The 25,494-nt window shown below is 34.8% G+C and overlaps 1 protein-coding gene across 1 annotated transcript in view; it reads left to right on the forward strand.

The window, feature by feature from the left end:
• Positions 1-25,494, forward strand: part of LOC150103039 (putative pyridoxal-dependent decarboxylase domain-containing protein 2) — a 468,473-nt gene that overhangs the window by 435,087 nt on the left and 7,892 nt on the right. Inside the window, exons 21-22 of the mRNA XM_090397610.1 lie at positions 6,989-7,091; positions 17,547-17,820. Coding sequence (XP_090253736.1) covers positions 6,989-7,091; positions 17,547-17,734 — 291 coding nt within the window. The 3' untranslated portion in view covers positions 17,735-17,820. The remainder of the gene's footprint in view (positions 1-6,988; positions 7,092-17,546; positions 17,821-25,494) is intronic.

Consider the following 25,494-nt stretch of genomic DNA (forward strand, 5'->3'; position numbering starts at 1 on the left):
TATAAGCTGTTGTTTATGCTATGAATGATGACAGCAAGTACTTTAAAAATATGAAATATGTTTCTCTTTTTTTTTTTTCACATTTCTCATGATTTTTTTTTATGTTGGGCCCATACACGAGAGGTTGGCTGATCAACCTATAGTACGTTAGTACCATATATGATGCCTTGAAACTGAAAAAACAATCAAACATAAGTTAGGAAGCAAAAAAAAAACTCTAATACTTCTCCAAATGCTGATAAAATTCTGCATATTTCATTAGTGGGAACAAAATAAGCTATTTATTACTGTCCATTGCACATAGTCAGTTAGCATCAGTATGTTGGGTAGATGAGATGAGCAGAAAAGATGTTGACAATGCAATATCTGACACAAGCAGTGTATAACTGCATAACAAGTGTTAAGCGAGTAAATAGAGTAGTAGAAATAAACTGGTGATGAATGGATGAACAATGAAATCAAGCAAGCTGTGTTGTAAAAGAAAATGCTATGGAGGAGGTACAAGACAGTTGGTTGTGATTGGATTGATGAAGAGTATAAAGTGCAGGCTAGTAAGGTGACAAGCATGGTAAAGACAGAAAAGCTGCAGTATGAGATGAGATTGGCTGCTCAGGCCAAGGTTAACTCGAGGGAATTTTTCTGCTATATGGTAAGCAAGAGAAAGAATATTTATAGCAGGTTGGTACTGGTGGATAGTCATGGCATCGGAATGACAGTTGCAAAGAATATAGTGGAATTTTAAATTCGCACTTTATGAGTGCATATCATACTGGCATAAATGATACAGTGCAATATATAGAAAGGCATCAAGTATTAGGAGAATTGAAAGTGAAAGAATCAGAGATGTATCAGGTGTTGATTGGGTTAGATGTTAATGAGGCTGTGGGAATGGATAATGTATCATCACAGTAAGGAATGTGCACAACAGTTAGCTGTGCCCTTGACTTGGTTGTTTAATTAAAGTCTTGTAGTGAGTAGGGTTCCTAAGAAGTGGAAAGAAGGCAAAATAGTACCTCTCTACAAGCATGATTCTAGGGCAGAAGTTTTTGATTATAGACCAGTCTGTATAACTGTAGTTGTAATCAAGATGTTGGAGAGATTGGTAAGTAATAGGATTGGGTTGATGTACATAGGATTCTTTATGATGGTCAGCATGGATTTGTAAAGGGTAGGTCTTGTTTTAGCAATTTACTTGCATTTTATGATAAGGTAACGAGTGTGTTAGATAAGAGAAAATCATGTACAATGATATTCTTGGACTTTGCAAAAGCATTTGATAACTTACCACATGATAATTTGGTGTACAAACTGCAGAGGATAGGAATAAATAGTATATCGGTCGGATGTATCGGAGATTGGCTCTCTTAATATAACAGCAAGCTGAGTATGATGGAGCAGTGTCTCAAAAAAGGAGGATAACCAGTGGTGTGCCCCAGGGTTGTTCTATGGCCCTTGCTGTTTAACTTGTTTGTAAATGATATATCATGTGGATTGACTGGGGATCTTCAGTTGTTTGCTGATGATTTAAAGTTGGAGAGAATTATAAGTAGCATTGCTGATGTTGATACCCTTCAGAAAGATTTGGATAGACTTTTGACTTGGACAAAGAAGTGGGGTTGTAGTTTTAATAGTAATAAGTGCAAGATGTTGCATTTTGGAGTGCAGAAATATAAGGCTGTGTACTATATTGATGGTACCGTACTGCAGGAAGTGAATGAGATTAGAGATTTAGGAGTGATGGTTGACAGTAGACTGAAGTTTACAGGGCATATTGCAAGTGCTGCTATGATAAGAAGGTTGTTGAAGAAATGTGGATTGCAGAGTTTGGTGGATAGGAGCAAAAGAGGTGATATGATAGAGACATTTCAGTTAGTGAGAGAATTTTATCAGATTAATTCAGATGGGATTATAAAAAGAGTATGTGTTGGTAATGCAAGGTGTTTTAAGGATTTTAAGATTTGGTATGATAAATATGTTGTCAGTTGAATGAGACTCCCACAATGAGTCTGTCAATTCCATGGAGGGTGCAATAATAATAATAATATTTTTCCTGAGAAAGAAGAGATGGACACTGGCCTTCTACAATTTTCCAAAAAGAAAACTCCAAGAATGACAAAAGCAAACCTTACAAATCTTGAAGCCAGATAGATCCTTCAAACATAATTAACATCTTCCTATGATGGAAATGTTTTGGATTCTGCTAGAACATTGATGATATGAAGGCCCTCTTGCTGAAACATAAGCCAGTGTGCCCTTACCTCAAAGAGACCTGTTTGAAACCTGGTGAGCCACCTTGCAGTATATCACTATCATGATACAAATACAGGATAGGTGATAGACCCATGGCAGAGTTTGCTATCCTTATATGAAACCATATTCATTCCATCAAGTCCAACTCAATACTAATATACACTGCTTGAAAAGAAGTCAACAGACACCATAGTGTGAAAAACAGCCATGGCACCCACCTTAATAAGATGTAGGACCTCCTTTCACTTTGATTACAGCAATCCTACATGACATACTCTCCAAAAGCATACAGTAGCGATCAATGGGAATTTTGGAACATTCTTCCTATAGGCATACAATGCAGTTACCAACATTGATAATCTCGATGTTGGTAATTTTATTTGGTGTTTTTACATCGCTATATCCCCACGTGTTTTTCAAATATTAGATTTGTCAAAGAAGAGTGCTTACACTGTTTTGTTCCAACGCACATGCTCCTGGCGCTCACGGGGAACATGAGTGCACGATTAGTGTGCAATTAGTGTTGTTCGTTTGTTCAGCTATCAAGGTTGTGTTGCTGCTGCTCACCAAATTACTAGATACTCGTGATGCGGCTCTCAGATAAATCTTTTTTTTTTTTAATGCAGCCCTCGGATTACCTAAGGTTGGACAGCTCTGTATTAAGGCATTGTTAATATATCATGTTTATGTATAACATTAATTTTTAAAGAAGTGAATTCATTTAATTGTACATTAGTCTGTTTAGAAATAATGATTATAATTTAATGTTTGTATATGTTTAAAATACATAAGTAATAAGAGTTACGTATTTCATGAAATTGTTTATACCACTTACAAGAAAAGCATTGTGAGTATAACATGTAATGGTGGCAATTTCTTTCGCTTCATTGCTGAAGCTCAAACCAAAAATGTTATTTGCACTGGAGCATGCATGACTGAAAATTATAGGGTAACTAAAAACAGCTGAGGAGAGAGCTGTAAGAGAGATACAGATATGGAGAGATTTTGAAGAGTTGTAACTCATTCCAACAACTTTGTTGTGGAATGAGTTTCACATTTCTATTTCAGTTCCATTTCATAAAGAAGGAAGTTTAAAACATTTTAGTTGTTATGCTACAATGGTAACTGAAGTACAGTTGTGAAAGAAATTATGACTTACTTTTTTCACTGAAACTGTTTTTACCACTTACATGCACCCTCCATGTCTATAACTTGATAAATGCAATTCTTATCTTGATAAATAAGTTTCTCATATAGAAGAAGATATGTTTATCAGATATTAAATGTTCCATTAGAACAGCAATGATTTAATGACTGTTTCCAGAAAATAGATTTGGCAAGTTAATATTTAAATGTTAGATCATTTTTCCTTGGCAATCCTTTAGATGGGGGGGGGGCGGTGAGTCGTGAAGTAGAAAATAGAAAGGACTGTTTTGCATGAATTTTTTACAAGGCATTAAAAGTTGAACATAGCAGTATTTGAATGGAAGATTTTATTGTCTAAGTCTGAACTTTTCATATCTCTTACTATGAATAGGAAATCGACAGTTATTTTAGATTTCTAAAACACCAACACGTGAATCTTAACATGCATTCAGTTTTATAATGATTATAAAATTAGACAATAAGAAAAGGCTAAATCATATTTTTATGGTGAGATACAATAGCAGTAATTAGCATAAAGAGAATTTTTGCTGACTCTTCAAAGAACTGCATGTTGTATGTTGTGTACGGGTTTGGTAAAACTTCCAAATGTTGGCTATACCAAATTCTATACAGATATCATCATGTGTCGTCTCCATCCAGGAGGATGGATCACAATGCAGAGACTACCTTATCTCTCCACCACCTTCATTCCTGTGTCTTTTTTGCACATTCCTCACATGCCAGATATGTCCAGTTCTTAAGATATACAGATAACTGTATACAAGTTGGTGTAGATTATCTTCCTAGCAGATCTTAATGAAATATGTGAAAAGCAAAAATTTGTCCAGGGGCAGGGGGGAATCCTAAGAGCTGAATTAAACATAAATTTTTAATGAAATTCAAAATGTTCAGTAAAGACAAATATATAATAAATATACATAACTGAATATATTTTAAAGATAGATTTCTCTTATACACTGACACAATAAAAAGATATATCAATAATGAAAAGGCAAACTATGAAATTTTTCAGAAAAATAGAAAACATCAGTTGCATTCTCAGTAGTAGAACCTGTTTATACATTATAGCTGTTTACACAATTTTAGTTGAAGATGGCAAACTAAATATGGAAATGGTAAACAGAATAAGCAATACAAGTATGGCGTTCTAAACAAGAACATATATATGGTGAGATATCTACGGTGACATGTCTGTGCAAGAAGTTGAGGATAAGTAAAAAGCTGATAGATTGGTGTTTTTTTTTTTGTGATAACATGCAATAGAATTAGCCAAGTGAAAAAGAAATGGACATATGGTTGATCAAAAGTTAGAGCCAATAGCTTTGACAAAAGACCAGAAAGCATAACTACTATTTGGACATTATCCAAGTTTCTTGCTTATTAGTCCTTTGAAAATCATTTTTTAATATACTTAAACAATAAAAGAAGATGGAGGTATTAATGAAAAAAAAAGTTCTAATATGCTTGATTCTTCTCTACAGCCTTTGCACACTTCTTAAGGAATGAGAATTTGAAGTGGAATGGAGAATAAATGTTTTCATACCACAATTGCTTTATTCATACATTCAGCGCAAATGTTTAGATTTAGAAGACAAAGCAAAAATCTACCCAGGGAAATCTGTCTACTACCACCTGTAAATCTCTAGCTTCATCTATTTCCTGCAATACAGTTCAATCAATGTGGTACACAGATTGTAATCTATTTATCTTAAAATGCATAACTTTACATTTCTTCACATGATCAGTATAAGGCATTTTTGTTTGTTGTCAAACAAACCTGGTTGGCTTTGATGGCTGTGGTAGTTGTATGGAATGCCACACCTGATTTATGCTGGCTTCTATTTTTTGACATCTCTTATGTGTTCAGACATGCAGATCCCCCCCCCCCCCCAAAAAAAAAAAAAAAAACATCCTGCTTGGTCTAGCAAATGCCACAAGAGCAATGAATCTCATAAAATTCCTGGTTTTTCCATGTGAAGGTTTTTGTGGATGTAAGAATCTGGATATTTCATGCAATGGTAAAACAGTCACTTTAATGTTGTACTCGTGGAGCAACTTTGCCACTTTGTCTGATTGCATTCTTAAAATCTTGTTTAAGTATGGGAGTTGTAGAAAGTGTGTTAGGAATTTTGTTGATCATCTTAGGTTCATAACCATTGTGGGCAAAGTTATACCTTAGTGTAGTTCTTATTCCTATTAATCGATGTACTGGACATCTTGTATGCTCTGTCTCTAATGTTTCAATCATGCTATCTTTTGTAATGGATGATGGTGTGAAGCAGCATGTAAAAATCTTCCTGTTGCAGTAGGTTTTCTTTATATTGAAAAGGATAATCTTTTTCTTTCTCATTTATTTTGGCAAGGATATGAAGGAACATATTGAACTGGAAGATCATAGAAGTAATTTTCTATGATCTTCCAGTTCAAGTGTGAATTTTATATCAGGATGAAAGTTGTTCAGATAGTAGTTGAAATGAATTAAGTCATCCACAGTTCCTAACCAAATAATGAAAATGTCATTAACACGTTCCTCGGGCATAGTTTGTTACCGCACGCCAAGCACTTTCACTTCTTCAAGGTCAGTACGAGTAATCTCGTAGCCAACTTATCAGACAGAATTTTGTTTCATACGCCAACTACGAGTAATCTCATAGCACGTAAATTAAAATAAAAATAAATGACTGGAAACATGTTATTATTGTTCTGTGTGCCGGGAAAAACCACCATTGTGCGTGGAAAATTGTTTTAAAGTGTACCATTCGTAATTTAATTCATACTGTGGGTTAACTCATTCTTGGCATTGGAGGTTGGTAATCGACATACGAGTATATTCATAGTTGGCTTGTGAGGCTCATATATAATATACTATACTTTTGCTGAAATTATTTTCCTTCTACCAAGCCCCAAGACGTGCTCTCCACTTTACTCACAAGCCAAGGGTCCAAATTAAGGTGCTTATACTACCAGTTAACTCATGCTTGGCATAGGAGGTCGGTAATCGACATACGAATATACTCGTAGTTGGCAGCGAACGTGTTAATGTAATGCACCTAAGTTTTTGGTTTCTTGTAATGGTTTATAGTAACATTCGTTTTGAAATTTTCCATAAAGAAGTTGGCCGAGACTGCAGTAGTGGGGGAACCCATGACAAGCCCTTCTTTTTTGTTTACAATAGTTGTCCAGAAACTTGTAGAGTTGTATTTTATTAAACTCATTATCTTAAAACGTGGTCTCAGTACTAGGAACTGTCTACTTTACATTGAAATGTCTGTGATAAATGTCATAGTCACCTGATTATCCAAAAATGACAACTTTTTCTTTTGATAACTCTGATTTTTTTTCTTTTAAATAAAGAAATAGATTAAAAAAAAACTATTGTACTTTGAAAACAAGACATAATAAGAAACAAGTATAACTCATTTCACTTCACTGATTAAAGAACAGATATTACTTATCTTCAGTGAAGGAACAGTAATGTCTATTCCTTCATTGCTGAAATTTCATCTTTTTTAAATGCTCTCAGTTACAGATTTTGTTACATCAAAAATACTTTGCACTGTTTTTATTTCAGGGGGTTCTGAGGCATGTACCAGTAGTAGGCTCATTATTTAATTGGTGGTCCCCCCTACCAAAAGAAACAGGGATTAAAGGAAGAAGCTTTAATCTGACATCAGGTAAATTCTTATATTCTTGTCATGTTTAGTTATGCATAAATGAATGACAAAGTAAGGTTTTCATTACTGTAATTGAATCGCCTACCCTTGTATGGTGCCAGAAACAATTACAGAAAAGTAAATTCCCTTAATTTTCTCTGAAAAATGTGTAGAAAACTTGCTCAGTATACAGTCACCTATTTTTTTATGTGACTCCTCACCTACAAAAGATTGTAAACCTGTGATATGTTAGCACAATGGAGTGCTAAAAATTTTTTCTTCCGTTTTTATTAATTTTATCATTTGTATTTTTATTTTTACACTAAACTATTTTTAAATTAAACACTGAATTAGCTGTATACAAGACAGTGTTTAAACCAATTTTAACTTATAGATCTGAGAGCTGGGTTAGAAGTAAAACACTTGACCAAAGACTAGAGACCGCAGATATGAGAGTCCTGAGAAAGATTAGGGGAAATGAACATATTGTCAGCATCCAGGAATGCTTTAGCAGAGCTAATCTCAGGTGGTATGGTCACTTAAGCAGAATGGGAGAAGAAAGAATGGCAAAACAAGTATTCTCTGTCAGGTTGGCAGGAAAGAGACCCAGAGGAAGACCAAGATATAGGTGGATTGATAGAGTAAAAAGTGCCTCAGAAGACAGAAATATAAGACCTGATAATATTGGAGTCTTGGAATTTAACAGACTGATTTGGAGGAAAATTGTAGATAGGGAGTTAGTAAAGATGTAAATTTTTCATGTTGTACTATCATATCCTGTACACGTCTTGAGGGTATATATCAGGAATTTGATGATGATGATGTATTTTTATTTTATTTTGTCATATGCCTGCTCTAGAGAGAGTCCACACAGAACATTTTCAAGCCACCTCAGGATTCCAGTAAGTGGTGTGCTGGTCTCACAACTGGTAATGAAATTAATCTCTCACATAAAGACAAACACAAAATATCCATGGTCACAGTGGAATTCAGACCTCCAGCCTGCTTGAAATTGGTTGAATTGATTGATACGCTAACCACTTGGCCAACCAAGCTTGCAAGTGGTGTTGATGTCATAACTGTGATATACACATTGCTCTGAATATTTTGGGAACACATTAAAAAATATCATGGTAAGTTGTTGACTGTGAATGTGATTTTCCAAGGCATGGTTTTTCCCCTTTGAAATGAGTGAAATTTGTTACTGTAGTACTGATAAGTATTCACTTGGAATAAAGTGCTAGCCCACAAGATGCCATGCTGTAAAATAAATATTAAACAGAAATGTGCACTCATTATTTTTTTTCCCAAGAGACTGCCAAATTTGATCAACTTTCTGTGTATTTATGTGTTAAATTGGTTCTTGTTTCCAATTACTCAGAGAGAATGAAGAAACAACTTATTTCTTTCATCTTATGTGAAATACCAAAATAATGTTGTGCATGTAATAGCAAAGTGAAAAGACAAGCAAAAAAAGGTTCTGTCTTAACATGTCATGCATATGTCCATGCTTTGCTAGGTTTTGGATTTTGGAACATTTGAACAGTTTATATTATTAAAACAAATTTTAGTGATTCAGTACAATTTCTGAACGCCTGAATTGTTTATCTAGGTTTTTGTGTAACCCCCCCCCCCCCCAAAAAAAAAAAAAAAAAAAAAAAAAACTGATACTAGAGAATCAGCTACAAACAAAAGCAAAACTAGTGAATTTCAAAAGTTCATCAAATTCATTATTTGTACCCTGGGGATTGATGGTGACAGGAGGGAGTTTACAGGATATTATGTGTATGGGGGAGGGAACTTGTTTAACTGGGCAATGTCTCAGCCAGCATAAAATTCTGTCATACATGATTTTGATTTAAGCCAATAAGAATACAATTTTGGTCAGCTAAATCCCAAAATTGCCAGCCCATCTTCATTCATTCAATATTCAGGTAGATACCTACAAATGTGGCTCACCATGAGAAGGTGAGGAACAGACATCAGGTTTAAAGCCCTAGTCAGTGTGGAGGTCTCCTCCCAGTTATCGGCTTTGACCCTTAAGCATCCCACTTTAAAAACTTACAATTTCAATCTGAAACTTCAAATCATTGAACAAGCTGAAAAGAAGAATATGTTAGCTTGTTTACATGCTGATTTATTTTTATAATATTCAAATACTTTTTTTAATTAAAATGCAATGGAATGGTTGTGTTTATAGGTGTTTATAATTTTTTTGTTTTTGAGCAGGTTTCCAAAAAAAAATTTTAATTTTTGTTAAATTTTTTAGATGTTTATTCTTACATGCTGTTTTTTCAAAGGAAAAGCTAAATAGATCTTTTTTTAATATATTCTTTATTAAAATACCATCTACATATCTTTATAATAGCAATATTAATAAATCTTTTTTTTTCAGTAATTTTATTGAAAAATAACAAAATTCACGAATTAAACACAGAGGATCAATCAATATGGAAAATGATGAAATCACTCCGTTCAAAACGTTTTACACTTCCTCCAATCCGAGGTGAATCTAGTGTTGTCTACAACGACGAGGAAAAAGCTGAAGCATTTGCTGACAGCTTAGAAAAACAATTCAGCCCCAATTATATCAATACAGATATAAATTTCATAAGTAAAATTCACACCCAAGTGCGTAAAATAACTCAAAATGCCTCGCTCCAATCCAACAACAAATCCGTGTCACCAACAGAAATATATGAGATTTTAAGAAAACTAAACAACAAAAAGGCACCGGGTCCAGATGGAATAACAAACAAGGTGCTCAAGCTGCTTCTCAAAGGGGTTATGCATCTGGTAGCCATCATTAATGCCATGCTCTGGCTAAATGATTTTCCAGAGCGATGGAAAATTGCTGACGTTTTCCTAATTCTCAAACCTGGAAAAAATATACAGTTTCCTGAAAATTACAGACCAATCAGCCTTCTTTCATGCATAGGTAAGATAGCTGAACGTGCTATTCTCACACGGGTTCAAGAGGCAACAGATATCAACCATGTTATTCAAGATGAACAATTTGGCTTTAGGAAATATCACTCCACAATGCTACAAATTTACAGAGTTGTCGAACATATAACCCAAGGGTATGAATGGCACCAACACTCTGGCACAGTTTTCCTGGGCATCACTCAGGCATTTGATAGAGTGTGGCATCACCAACTAATTTTTAAACTACATGAAGTTGGTATTCCATTACCACTAGTTCTACTTATCAAATCATATCTAAATAACAGAAAATTTTAAATAAAACTCAACGGTATCAGATCCACAGAGAGGAGAATCACGGCTGGAGTCCCTCAAGGCTCTCTGCTATCTCCCCCTCTTCTCCATATACATGGCAGATATCCCCAAACTGTCCCGATCTATCACCGCTCTATGTGCCGATGACACAATTATTATAGCCAGATCCCTCCATCCACACCTGGCCACAATCAAGCTGCAGAGAGCAGTCAATGAATTGGAGGATTGGTACACCAAATGGCGTATAGCAATCAATCCAGACAAAAGCTCCGCAGTAGTTTTCACCAGACATAAAGCAGAACCGAATACAAGCATACAAATGTTTGGTAAAATCATCCCTTGGCACAATTCTACCAAATATCTGGGAGTTCATCTTGATAGACGTCTAAACTTCAAGTCACATATAGATAGTGTTGCCACTAAAGCAAGTCAGACCATAGCACAGCTATATCCACTTTTGAATAGGAACAGCTTCCTAAGCATAAACAACAAAATTCTCCTTTACAAATCGGTAATCAGACCGCAACTAACTTGCGCCTCTCCAACCTGGGGTCACACAACTAAAAGCAACATCAACAGACTTCAGATAATACAGAATAAATGCCTAAGAATGGCATTTAATGCCCCATGGTTTATCAGAAACATCCAGTTACATCAAGAAACCAATCTTCCAGATATTAAGACCTACATGACAGGCATTGCAGAGAAATTCTTCACAATCACGGATAATCACCGAAATCAGCTAATTCGACAAGCAGCGGACTACAAATTCTCAGATCGTTTCAAATATAAAAAACTGAAATCCTCCATTGCAAGAGAAAGCTGATACAGCCTTAATGCTCACAATGAGCAGGTAAATTACCCACAATAATCTCATCACCCACAAACTAAAATCCACACGAAGGGATGAAGAGTCAAGGACTCAGTCCATCAACCAATTAAGTTCAAAGTTTAGTAATTTTATTGAAATAAAATTACCTGAATTATGAAATTTGCTTACCATAATGTTTTATTGATATTGACATTGGTATAGTATTTTTGGATATATCCCGTGTTTTCAGTGAGAGATAATGGTATTTGACAAAACGTTTTGAGGATCGCTAACAGTCCATAAGTTATTTTTCAAAATTTTTGGCATCCCTAATATTGCCATTAGGTAATTCAAATGGATTAACTTGACTTTTGATCTGCAGTGATAAAACATTATTATACAAAAGAATAGTTATTTCTATCGGATAACTACTAAAATGTGTACAGTTCAGGGAGATCTATTTTAGTGTTCTGAAGCTGTGATAGTGTGTCACTGCTTATATCTATAGGTTTGCAGTATACTGAGAAACTATTTCATTATTAATCTTTAAATATACCTGTGGCATCATTATAAATAATAAATTACACGATAACCACAGTATTTAACTTTAATGAAATGAAAGTGCATATGTTTTGTACTGAAAATAACAGTACATCATCATCAGTGTGTAGAAATAAGTAATCAAAGGAACCTGATTACAAAGTACATACAGCAGTCGGTGATTTACCAATTAAAAACTGTTGCTGCATGCTAGAAATTAGTATTAATAAATAATATTATTAAAAATATTATTAAACAACTATTTTTGATGGTTACATGAGATAACAATCTCCCAAACTTTTGGGAGCGAGAGAGAGAGAGAAACAAAAACAATCATTCAGATTCAGATTTGACCAATGTAAAAGGGCTTTGCTATTTGGCCTCATTCTGAAAACGAACTTACCACTTTCTTACAACAGATCAATAGCCTTCACCCACACATTCAGTTCACCATGGAAAAAGAAAAGGCTGGTAGTTTACCATTCTTGGACATCCACTTTACACGCACAGCCTCCAATAATTTCTCAACCAGTGTTTATCGAAAACCTACCTTTACCAGCAGATACATCCATCAAAAGTCTGCTCATCACACCTATCAAAAAATCGGTGTTATCAAGTCTTTAATTAATAGAGTATATAAGGTGTGTTCCTCTCCCTCAAGCTTACAACAAGTTCTCACTGTCAAAAAAGTTAATGGAATTTAATGGTTACAACCCTAATAAAATCCAGCAGATAATTGACTCCTGTGTTCCAACACCTCAGGATTCTACAACAGACCAAAGGTTCCAATCATTTCTGGCATCTCGGAACCGATTGGTAGAATTTTGAAGTAGTATCATCTCATTCCCACATATTTTCTGATAAATCAAGAAAATTTCTCCTCTGTTGCCATCTACAAAAGACAAACTGGCACCTCTATCATTAGCTGGTGTTTACCAGATACCGTGTGAATGTAATTATTACTTATTACTTCGTGACACCTCCAAGGAGTCCAAAGACTCATCGATTGGTTCCTGCTCAACTCAGTTTCCGCCAACTACACCAAACCACCAATACCACTAGTATTTTTGTCTGTAAATTGCATGTTCTGAAGGCTGATTTGTCTGTATGTGGGATGAAAAAGCCAAATTTTTTTTTTGGGGGGGGGGGGGCTGCTACCTCCATACGAGATCGGCTAACTGCATGAATAACTTTTTCAGTTTACACATAGACAATATGTACATATATGGGGTATGAAGAAAAAAAGTGTTAAGGAAATGAAACATCATTTGCTGCGACATACATATATTAGAATACTTCACGTATCTTACCAATTTAAGTATACTGAATGAATGCAGGTGTAGTATGAATATTTAAAAAATGAGGGGCAGAATATAATTTATAATACATCACTGAATTTTTTTTCTTATGCAAATAACAATGCATGCAGAATATTATACTATATACACAAACTGCTTATAAATACTGTATTGTGCTTTATCAGATAAGGATAATTTCAATAGTTTTCTTGAAACTGTTGCTGCTGTTGTTTTGTGATGCAGAAGAACGTGTTAAGGAACAAATGGATTGTTCTCCAATGTTACTGATTTAAGTGGCATAATTTTTGGTTTACATAAAATAAACGTGTGTTTCCTCTTGGAAAAGCATACCTCGACTTGGTATAACTTCCTTTACTTGTACACCTGTTTTAGCTACTTGCATGTTCTACAAACATTCCTCTCAATAAAGCAGGCTGTGTAATCTAACATACGTTGGACAAACAGGCCGTTCTGTAGAAAAAAAGAATTAATGAACATCAGTATTATACTGAATACATGAAACCTCAAAAGTCTGGTCTGGCACAACATAGTATTGATACTAAACACAATATCCACTAGGATAAACTTTCTCTTCTCCATAGATGCAGGTTTAAATATGAAGCCTTTTCAAAGAAAGTTGCGAAGCCCTTTTACATCGGCCAAATCTGAATCAGAATAATTGTCTCTCTCTTCCCCCCCCCCCCCCCAAAAAAAAAAAAAAAAACTTTTGGGAGATTCTTATCTTATGTAACCATCAAAAATAGTTGTATAATAATATTTCTAATAATAATATTTATTAAAAATTATTAATACTAATTTCTGGCACGTGGCAACAGTTTTTAATTGGTGAACCACTGACTGATGTATGTACTTTGTAATTTGGTTCCTTTGATTACTTATTTCTACACACTGATGATCTAAAAAAATCTACTCCTCACACTCATTTTCAACACACTCTTACATAACTTCCAGGGATGGCCTCTGGTTCTTCTCCTCTCGCCATCTACTCTTTTTTTAATTCTCTCTGGATTAATCTGATAAAATCTCCTCACAAACTTAAAAATCTCTATCATATCACCTCTCTTCCTCCCATCCACCAAACTCTGCAATCCACATTTCTTCAACCTTTCCCCATAGCCAGCATTCCAAAGTATTGACATTGTCTTAGTCACTCACCTCTGGACCCTCTCCAATTTCTCCACATCACATTGAAAACCAGGTGACCAGATCCAAGCAGAATAGTCCAAGTGTGGTCTGACCAGTGTTTTATACAGGCACAACCTCTTCCTTATCCCTGCATGTTAGAGTACTTCTTATCATAGCAGCACTACAATGTTCAGTCTTTGCAACACTTGAAATATGCCCTCTAAACTATGGTCTGCTGTCAACCATCACTCTTGAATCGCATCCACTTCCTACAGTATAGCACTGTCAACATAGCACACAGCCTAATATTTCTGCACTCCAAAATGCAACGTATTGCACTTATTAATATTAATACTACAACCCCCACTCCTTTGTCCAAATTAAAAGTCTGTTAGCAATGCTACTTAATTCTTCCAGTCAGTCCACATGATATATCATTTAGAAACAAGCTGAGCAGCAGGGATCCAAGAAGAGAATTTATAATGTCAGCTATATTCAGATATGCTAGCTGTTGAGCTGCAGAAATTATGAAATTCATTTGAATATAGCAAAAACTGTTTTACTTTACTAGAAAAAAAAATTAAATTACTGAAAACCAAATTTGTTGTTGCATTTGTATGGAATATAAAAAAGCACTCTTCTACCTTAAAAATCTTCTGCCTCTCTTCTCTCAAAAAATAAATAATAAATAAAATAAACAAACATCAAGTAGCAATTACTGTCTTATATATCTAAGAAAAAATAGGTGGAGTACCAAAATAGCAGAAACTGTATGATACCTTACTTTTCAGGTATAAAAAAAAAATGTGTAAAGGATTAAGGTAAAAAAAAAAGCACTCTTCTATCTTAAACCTCCTTAAAAATTTTTTTAAAAAAATTAGCAAGCAATCATTACTCCTATATATCTGGAGAATCAGAAAATATAAGCAGAGCACCAAAATTATAATTTAAACACTGCTTTCAAAACTATTACCACACTGGCTTTCTTTATATGTGCTCTCTTTCTCTCTTAACCTACCTCCCACTTCCTCACTATCTGTTCCAGACATGTATAAGGTCACTTGCCCCTGCAAGCTCTTTGTTAAGTTTTAAAAGAGGTAAACCATGAGTAGACATATCGGTACACAATAAATAATGGAAAAAACGTGAGTTTTTTCTGTTATTTATCGTGTAAGCTCTTTGTTATTTCAAACAAACATCAGATCAGATAAAGATTACATCATTTCACTGTGTTAAATCTGATATGGTTGTTATAATTTGTACCATCATAAGTACAGACAGAAAAAAACAATTCAAAGCACAGTTTAGTGCAAAGGTTTTTGTTATTAGGCATGTGAATTTAATGGAAGACAACACAGATAGGATTAAGATAAATTAGGATTTAATCAGACACAATATTTTGTTTGAATTTCAAATTAGTAATATACCACCATGATTTTATACAATGTTTTGTATAAAACATTGTATAAAAAATGTCATAAAACATTGTCTTAAACAGTCAGATCCCTGAACAAAATATTAGATTTAATTAAATATGGTTTATTTAATGCCAATATTTAATGAGTGTTGATGGTGACGGAGTAACAGAAGCAGATAAAATAGTTGGGTTGTTGAGTGACCAATTTGCAAGGGTATATTATCCAACAAGAGGTGGATGAATTGGAGGTTCTTAGGATATTGCAGAATCTCAATGGAAATACAGCTGTGGGATTAGATGGGATATCAGCTTGTGTTTTGCAAGACTGTGCAAGAGAACTGGCAATGCCTTTGATTAGGCTCTTTAAGTCTCAGCTCTGGTAGAGTTCCAAGGGAGTGGAAATAGGACAGAATAATTCCCTTACATAAGGGAGGTTCTAAGACTGCTGTAGAAACTTATAGAACAATTAGTATCTCAGGCATGGTGGTAAATTGGTCAAAAAGAGAATTCAAGAATGGGTAAGAATATGATACTGTATGAGGGGCAACATGGCTTCGTGAAGGGTCAGTCATGCTTTAGTAATCTATTAACGTTTTATAATATGGTGACAGCTGAGTTGAATAAAAAGAATAGCTACATGATACTGCTGTATATTGCAAAGGTGTTTGACAGGATACCACATGGAACTCTGTTATACAGACTACAACAAATGGGAATGAATATGAAACTGGCAATATGGATTAAAGGATGGCTGATAGACAGATACCAAAAAAGTAATATGAGGAGGAGCAGAATACATTAGACGGCAGATGACTAGTGGTGTGCTGCAAGGTGCTGGGACAACTTCTGTTTAACTTGTAAATAAATGATATAGGAAATAACCTGAAACTAAATATTCAGTTGTTTGCTGATGATACCAAATTAGGTATAGTTAATCAAGGTGATGTGAAGAGCTTGTAGGATGATTTAAATAGGCTGTCAGTATTCGAAAAAGATAAATGGGTGTCATAATGTGTAGAAATGTAAAGTTATTCATTTTGAGATAAATAGATTACAAGCTGTGCACCACATTGAGAGAACTGTACTCCAAGAAATTGATTAAGTCAGGGATTTGGTGGTAGTAGTAGATAAAGAGTTGAAGTTTAGAGGGCATATTGCTAAAGTAGCCAGGGTAGCTCACAGGATTGCTTGCTTATGAAAGAAATCATTAACAATCAGAGAAAAGGGAGTTATCATTCCTCTTTATAAAGCCTTAATATGATCACATCAGGATTACTGTGCTCATGTCTGGTCTCCTGTGTTTCTTGGGGATGAGAAAGTAGTGGAAAGGATCTAGAAGCAAGTAACCAAGATGGTGAGTGGTCTGTGGAATGCACCCTATGAGGATAAATTGAGGATGTGTGGATTGCAAAAGTTGGTTGATAAGCAACAAGGGGGGGGGGGATTAAAGTTACTCAAATGATTTTATAGGATTCATGCAGGGGAAATGTTGCAGCATATGGCTAAAGGGAGCAGAACAAGAAGTCATCCCTGCAAGTTGGATAAGAGCATGGTTAGCAAGGGTGTGAGGACTATTTTTCACTTAGAGTTGTGAATAAATGGAAAGGGTTGCCTGAGTCAGTTGTGGTGCTTTGTCTGTTAATGGTTTCAAGGAGAAAAAAGGATTTTCAAAGATGAGAATTATCCTTTTTTTTAGAAAACTCGTTAAAGTAATAAATATAATTGTTTTGTAAACATATCTGCCAAGTGAAAATAATTCTCCAAAAAACAAAAGTTTAAGCAGTAGACTGGGCATTTCTGTCTATCTCATTTGGAAGGAAATAAAATCTTTCTCTTTCTTGAAAGAATAAACTTGGCAATGAACTTGTCACCATAGAAAAATTTCTACTCATGATGTGGAATTATTCCTTTGTTTAAATTAAGTTGAATTAGTTATATGAAGTATAATATATATATATATATGTATATAGTATCTGAATAATGCTAAAAATTAAACTGTGCTTACTTAATTCACTGTTTTTAAGGTGTTGTGGAAAGTACAGAGAACATATATAAATATCACATGCAGATACAAGGACAGGGTTCCTCTCCTAACTCTCCTCGCACTCCGCCTCCAGCAGCAAAAACCATAATAATGCCCTCCAGTGGACAGCACAGTCGTTCTTCTTCTCATAGCTCTCAACACAGTTCAGTGCTGGCAGGCTGCTGGTGACTCTATAGCAGTAAATGCTGTAAATGTAAATCCTCCTGCAAAACCACTACAAGAAAAACAGACTGTACCTATTGAAAAATAAAAAGGTAAGTTATGAACATAGTAATTCTTCTGTTTTCCATATTTTCAGATTTTTTTAAAATAAATTTTTGAAAAATTATTAGCATTTGAATTAAATGAACGATTTGGGAGTGAACTAATATCGGGAAGGTAAGTGGTTTTGAGGTGTGGTCTCCAAAAATTCTGAGGAAAAGCCACTGAGATATGCCACAATTATGCATATTGCAAGCTTAAAGCTGCCAGAACCATGCTTGGATCTGAGCGAGCGCGAAGACCCAGTATACTCTCCCCCCCCCCCCCCCAGTTTTTCCAGTATCAATATGAGTGATGCTTTCACAGTTACTTCAGACATATGAAGCACCAGTATTTCTTCTTTTTAAGGGAACATGATCTTTAAAATGGTTATTCTGAAGATAAGCAGCTAGATAGGAGACTGAATTGAATAAATGTTTCATTGGCCTTAGAGGTCAATGAAACATTTATTCAATTGTTGGCCTTACAGGTTAAGTAGCAGATAATCTTGCTGTCATTATTCTACTATTTGTGCCTGGAGGGAGTCTAGATAGTATTATGTGGAGAGCCGTTAGGGCCACAGTTTGCATTAGTGGGTGAAATTATTTGTCTTACTTAGTAAAGAATCCATTATGTATATTCCACTTTCAAGTCAACTCAACAACAACTATCAAAAGTCAAGCAAAGAGAGTTATATGTAAAAAGTAAACCTCCTAAAACCTTCCATTCACTCCAGAAACACACACACACATATATATATATATATATATATATATACATTTTCAACCTGTTGATGTTCCTTTGTCTCTAGTCTGCAAACCTACATTTCCTACTAGAAACTCAAATTTCAGCTTCTTTCAACATTATTGACCTTAATTTTCCTAGTTACACTTGTTTGACTCCCAAAAGTAGCATTTGTGCATATATTTGCTCTGATAGACCATGTCAATGTTTCCAATTCAATAAATGTTCATAGATTGTGCTTTTAGAAGAGTGAGGCTTATTATCAAATAAACATCTATAATATTTAAGTTTCTTTCACTTACACTTTTTTTCCTTGTGGAAGACTGTTAACTTTGAAACTTCCCATTGGTTTATTGTTGTATATACATAGCTGAGATCAGATACTCAGAATTTGATCATGTTTTAAAAAAGTCAACATTTTATCTTCTGTTTTTAGTGTTTTAAAATTTCTCTGATGAGATGCTTTTCTGATTTATGAAATTTTTATTTATTGGCTTCAGGAATATTTGTCATCATTGACCTGAATAGATTATGGTAAATCAGGATATAGGCCCTGAATCAATGTCCCTTGCCATCCTGGTTGTCTGAGTGGTTAGCATACCCACTCTCCAACCAACAGGCCTTGGGTTTGAATTCCACTATAAGCATGGATGTTTGTGATTGCCTTTAGGCGGGAAATGAATTTCACTGCCTGGCGTGAGACCACTGCCTCACTAATTAGTGGCCTGAAATGGATTGAAAAAAGTTCCATGTTTGGTTTCTAGAGTGGGGCTTCCAGACTATGTAAAAATAAATAAAAAATTCCAAAAAATATGTAAAATTGATAAAAATGGGGGAAAAAAATCCTTAGCCCACCCATGGTACAATGTACTATTGGTTTGCTAATAACCTTTCTTGGGCAGGAACAACATTTAAAAATAAAAATCTTCTTTTTTGGATCTTCTTTGGCTAAAAGTGTCTCTGCTTAATTTTATCAAATTCATTGGCTATCTTTATTTCTCTTTTAATGCCACCACCTATTCTGAATTTTCTGATTTCCTTTCTTGAAATGCTGATTTTCTCCAGTTGAACTCCCCTAATAGTGAAAGTCATCCTTGGAAAATTGAAAGTTCAAAACTCCAACTGGCTTTTCTTTCAAAACTGCACTGTTTCTGCAGGTAAAGATGCTGAAGCATTTGCTATCACTAATGATCATACAAAAATTATTGAAGTGCCTACCAGATAATGCCAACTATTCTATAAACAAATGTAGTATGATACAATATTCCGAATCTATTGCTCATTAGTTACACTCCTAGGTATACAAAATTGTTTGTCCTCAGTGCAGTTCAAATCACAATTTGGTGTTAATTTTTTATTTCTATGGAGCAACACACAGCAACTCTCATCCATATGTTGTCTGACATTGAAAAGAATGCCTAGAGAGACAAAATGTGATTTTCAAAATTGCTTCACTTCCTGAATTGGATTATTGTTTTCAGTTCTCTGATACAGATATGCTAAATGCATCCATGAGACAGTTATTGGGATGAAAAAGATTTCCTCATTTCACTTTCAATTATTATCCCTAATGTAAGACTGGGTTCTCTAAGAAGTGAACCAAGACTGCACAAGAGAAGTGTAGTTTTGGTGCACTTCTTGACCAAAGCTTTTGGCCATAACTTCTGTAAAATTCTACTTTGACTATTTTCCACAGACAAAAAAAAAAAAAAAAAAAAAAAAAAAAAAACTTTTTGGCTTCTTATTTCCCTCCAATTCTTTCATTAAAACAAAGGCAGATTGTGAATATACACACTAAGCAAAAACACAATTAAAAGTGTGTTTGTATGCAGGGTGATGGTGGTGCTTTCTGTAGTGATCCGTGATTACTGCTGCCAGGTGAAATAGGCTGGTGCTCCAAAACTTGTAATTTATATAAAATTAAACCAACACATTAACAACTTCTAGGATCCCTATGTTTTAAACTGGGATCTGTGTGAACAGCTTTGCTTTTTCCATCTGATGAAATGATCTTTATTCCAGACATGTTGAGCAAGTTTGCTTTTTTGTTGTCCATATCGAATATATTTGTTATGTTCTTTTCTTTTTATTTTGGTGGTCTTCCTGTCTGTCTAAAGTACTGGATTCTACATTGCCAGGGTACTGTAGACATCTCAGAAGGAAAGAGAATCCTGATACCTTGCCCAAAGGTGTTTGTACATTATTCTGATTCTGTGTTGTTTCAGGATCGAGCCAAGTTTATCTGTTGTACCTTTAATGCAGGGCAGGGATATGGTGCATATATGTAGTCTGGTGGGGGGTGCTTTTTAAGAAGTTTGGCAAGTTTTTTTGTTGTTGTAACCATTCTGTTTAAAAAGTATAAGTAGAGCCTGTTGTTTCAGATGCAGCGCAGGTTCTGAAGACAAAATGCACTCTGCCCTGGAAGCTAAAGTTTTGTAAATCCCAAGTTTTTGGGCAGGTTGGTGACATGGAGTGGCATACAAGTATCTGCCTCTGTATGTGCGTGAGCTTCCAATAGACTGAGCATTTTAGAGACCCATCTGTTTGCCATGTAACTAAGGTATCCAAGAAGGCTAGAACCTCTTTGTTTTTATCCTCAGCAATAAAGGTAATTCGGTGATGGATATTATTAAGGAATTGTAAAATAGTGGATAAAATGAACCATGTGGCCAAATGGCAAATACATCATCTATACAGTTCAATCATAGTTTGGGCTTTGGGGAGGGGAGGGGGGGTTGCTCAGTTTAGTACCAGTGTTTCAAAGGATTCCGTGTATAAATTAGTAGTGGGGGCGAAAGTGGAGAACCCATTCTTACACCTTCAATTTGTTTAATGAGCTGGTTATTCCAGCTAAAATACCCCAATTAAAGGCAGTGGTTTAAATATTATGCATATATCAGGGAGGGAATATTTGGAAAGGAGCTCTGGTTTGTCCACTGGAACATTTGTGAAAAGGGATGACACATCAAGGCTCATTAAGCAATCACTTCCTTCTAATTGATGGTTCTGTATAGTGGTTTTAAAGTGGATGAAGTTTTTTATGTAAGACGATGTTTTGCTGTTATGCTTGTCGAGTTTGAATTACACTCGTTTTAAGGAATGTACCATGGACAAACTGTGCCATTAACTTGGGTGTTTAATGAAAGTCTTGCTGGGCAGGTTCCTGGAGAGTGGGAGGGTACCATTACATAATGCTGGTGGTAGAATGGAGGTATCAAACTATAGACCTGATTGTATTTTTTCTATAGTCATTAAAGATTTTGAAGAAATTGGTTAGAACTCATATACATCATTGAGAAGATGAGGGGAATATTATTTATGCAGGCCAGCATGGATTTGTTAAAGGATGTTCTTGTTTTAGTAATCTGGTTACTTTTTACGATAAAATAACAACAGCAGTGGATGAGGTAAAGTATATGCTGTCATTTTTTAGATTTTTCCAAGGCATTTGAAAGGATGTCACATGACAAAAGTTTCGTCATATGGGTTTGGACATCAGGTTAGTGAATTGGATTGGTGATTGGCTCTCTGATAGATATCAGGGAGTTGTATATGGGGGAGCAGTATCAGAGAGTAGGAAGGTTACAAGTGGAGTTCCACAGGGTCCAGTCTTGGGACCATTGCTGTTCAATCTTTGTCAATAATATTGTCATAGGACTAGAGGGAGATGTTCAGTTGTTTGGTTCAGTTGTTTGCAGATGATGTGAAGCCTGGGAGGGTGTTGATGTTTTGGCTCTTCAAGAGGATAAACAAGAAGTGTGGGCAAATGACTGGGGATATCAGTTTAATGCAACTAAATGTAAGATTTAAAATTTGGGATCCACAGATGCGATGCTTCATACTGACTTGGTGGAGTTAAACTGGAAGAAGTGGAGGAAGCAAGGGATCTTGGGGTGATTGTGAATAGAGATTTGAAGTTCTGAGGACATATCGCTAAGGTTGTGACGACGTTTCAAAGAATTGCAGCAATATTTAGGAGAACATTGACCAGAGGAGATAAGAAAATCTGCTGGTCCCATTGTTTAAAGCTTTGATGTAGATGAGAGGTAATAAATAAGTGTATATCTGGATTTCTGTGCTCATCACTGGGATTTCAAGGAGATGAAGTAACCTTGGAGTTGGTGCCGAGATGGATAACAAAAATGATATCGGGACTGTACAACATTGATTATAAGAATAAAGGCAAGGGGGGGGAGTATGATCAAGACATTTAAACTGTTGTATGGTGCAATGAGGAAAGGACAAGGAGCCATCCCTAGAAGTTGCAAAAGGAGGTGAGTAAAAGGGTAAGAAGTACGTTTTTTGCATGAAGGGTGGTAGGAGCATAGAATGCCTGAAAGGGTGGTGAACATGCAGACTATGAATAATTTTAAGGAGTAGTATAATAGACTTTGTGTTGACTAGTGTTGATCTCAGATGATGAATCTTGTGACTCCATGGAAGTAAGGAAAATAATAATAACTATGGATTACAAAATAAATAAAATTTAAAAAATGCTATGAGCCATCGTGCTAGCATAATGAGGGTATATAATAAACAACAAGATGTAATAAAATAATCTATATCTGATATGGGGGGGGATACTATTGATGACTTATAAAAATTAGACTTTCCCATATTTTTGGCAAGTAGAAGCAGTCATTCAAATTTAAATTTGGGGAATACAGTAATGCTTCAGCACTCTCCTTGACCAAGTCAAATTTGAAGTGGCATGAAATAGGTGAGTTCTTTACCAAAAGATTCTGTGGTCAGTGGCATTTCTATGCTGTGCTTAACTAGATTGCTCAGATTTCTTATAGGTGATATAAGATTGGTGTGTAAGACTCTTGTAATCTTTTTTTCCACAGAGCACCCAATTTGTCTAAAGGAGAAGAGGTGGCAGTAACAGGGAACTTGGTACATGCCTGGAAGGGAGAGGAAATCATTTATCCTTAGAGGAAGGCAGTCAGGAGGAGATTTTATTGATGGGGGAAAAAAAATGTAGGTACTAGGTTATATTTCTTGAGTTTTTGAGATTAGAAGAACACCAGTCTTATATCTTTACTCAGAAATCAGAAATCTGGTCAGCATGGAATTGACAACACTGACCACAGAATCTTCTAGTCAGGCTCACCTACTTTATCGATGCTGCTTCAAATTCAAACACTTGTTCAAGGAAAGTGCTGAAGTCTTACAACATTGACCAGAATTAAACTGGAAGCAACTGCTACTCCTTGCCAAAAATATAATACTGATAAAAGTTTCATTCTTATTAGTAATCATTAGTTTTTTCCCATCAGCTGTATATCCCTTTTATTACATCTCACATGTATCTCATTGTCTATAATACCTCATTATGCTAGCACGTTGCTCGTACTGTTTTTAATTCATTGATATCTACTTTTTGAATTGAATTATCTGCTAGTCTTTGATTGAAATAGTTATCAAATTGTTATTCTTTGTATGCATATTCTTATGTACTTGTATAATAGCAGCCTTCACTAAATCATAAGTACCTCTGAAAACTTATCTCTATATTAAATGTGTTCCAGTTACACTATATTGCAGTAAGTTTTAAAGGTAGAAATAAAGTTGCACATGATACTTGCCAGGCACAAAAGAATTGATATATCAAACCATGGAAACTTTAACTCGTTATGTTCTATTTTGTTTATACATTTGATATTAAATGTAATAGTATTCTGTTTTTATTATGGTAATGTTTTGAATTGAATACAAAATTTGTATTCAATTTTTGTTCCATTTTTAAAGATGCTACTTTATGTATAAATCATGCTTTACTAAAAAGCCTTTGAAAACAACCAGTAGGTATGTGCATATATGCATGTTATCTGATGTTCTCTATTTATTTTTAAGATTTTGACATGAATTTAAACATCTCATAACATTAAAAAAAAATGACAATACAAGCACTTGTATTGTCATTTTTGCACCTATAGAAATTACAATACAAATATAGAAAATACAAAAGGAATAGTGTGTATTTGTATAATAAATTTGTAGCATCATCAATTTTGATATAATTTTTGAAATCATTTTTTGTACCAAATGAATTACATTTCACAAATTGTTTCGGTATTGCAGATTAATTTTTCACAAATAATTTGCATTTCCCAAATTAACTCATTATGTTCTATAGTTTTCTATTTATTTTCTATCTATTTTCTGCATGTATTACTTCACTCACAAAGCATTGTTTTCGTGTTTTTTTTTACTTATTTACTGGAAACAGTTGAAGAATCATTCAGATGGAATGACTGAATACAGGAGAAGAAGAATAACAAAAATATTAATTTGTTGGATCTTCATACTTTTTTTTACAGAGAAAATTGCATTTACTATACAGCACTTAGTCTGATTTTATTACTTTTTTATTACATGACTGTACTTTCTTTTTGAAGGTAAAAATTGTTTAGCCACACGAAATATTCGGAGCAGAGTATGTGGGCAAAGAGGGCCCATGATATCGTGTGGAAATATGTTCTGTAGGAGCATAATAGTATCATTGATCGGGACATTAGTGAAAAGGGCAGGTCAAAGCTGACTAATAAATCTTGGTCGTTGAGTGTAATATTTTTAATTTTGTTTATGAAATGTGTAACCTTAAAAGAAAGAGTCATCATAATCCATGGAGATTTGAACCACAAGCAGTGCAGCCTCTACAGTAAGCTAAAGATACATGTTTCCTTGTTAATTAATCGACTAGCCTTTCTAAAACGAGGTAGAGACAGCATCGTAATACCCAACTGCATTAAGCTAAAAAAGAAGTTTACATCAGCTAAAGCGCTCTGTATTTATGCCTGGTTGGAAAAAGTGTTGTTACGGGAAGAGATCCATGAGGCATGAAAAAACTTATCATCTACCCAAGCCAAAGTTTTACAACTAAAATAAGAGCTATACAGCTACGTTAATCCTGAGATTTGGGATATTTTAGACAAAATTAT

This window comes from Typopeltis vanoorti, chromosome 9 (assembly GCF_054136105.1).
Source record: "Typopeltis vanoorti isolate ZY-2024b chromosome 9, IOZ_Tvanoo_1.0, whole genome shotgun sequence".
Classification (NCBI taxonomy): Eukaryota; Metazoa; Arthropoda; class Arachnida; order Uropygi; family Thelyphonidae; genus Typopeltis; species Typopeltis vanoorti.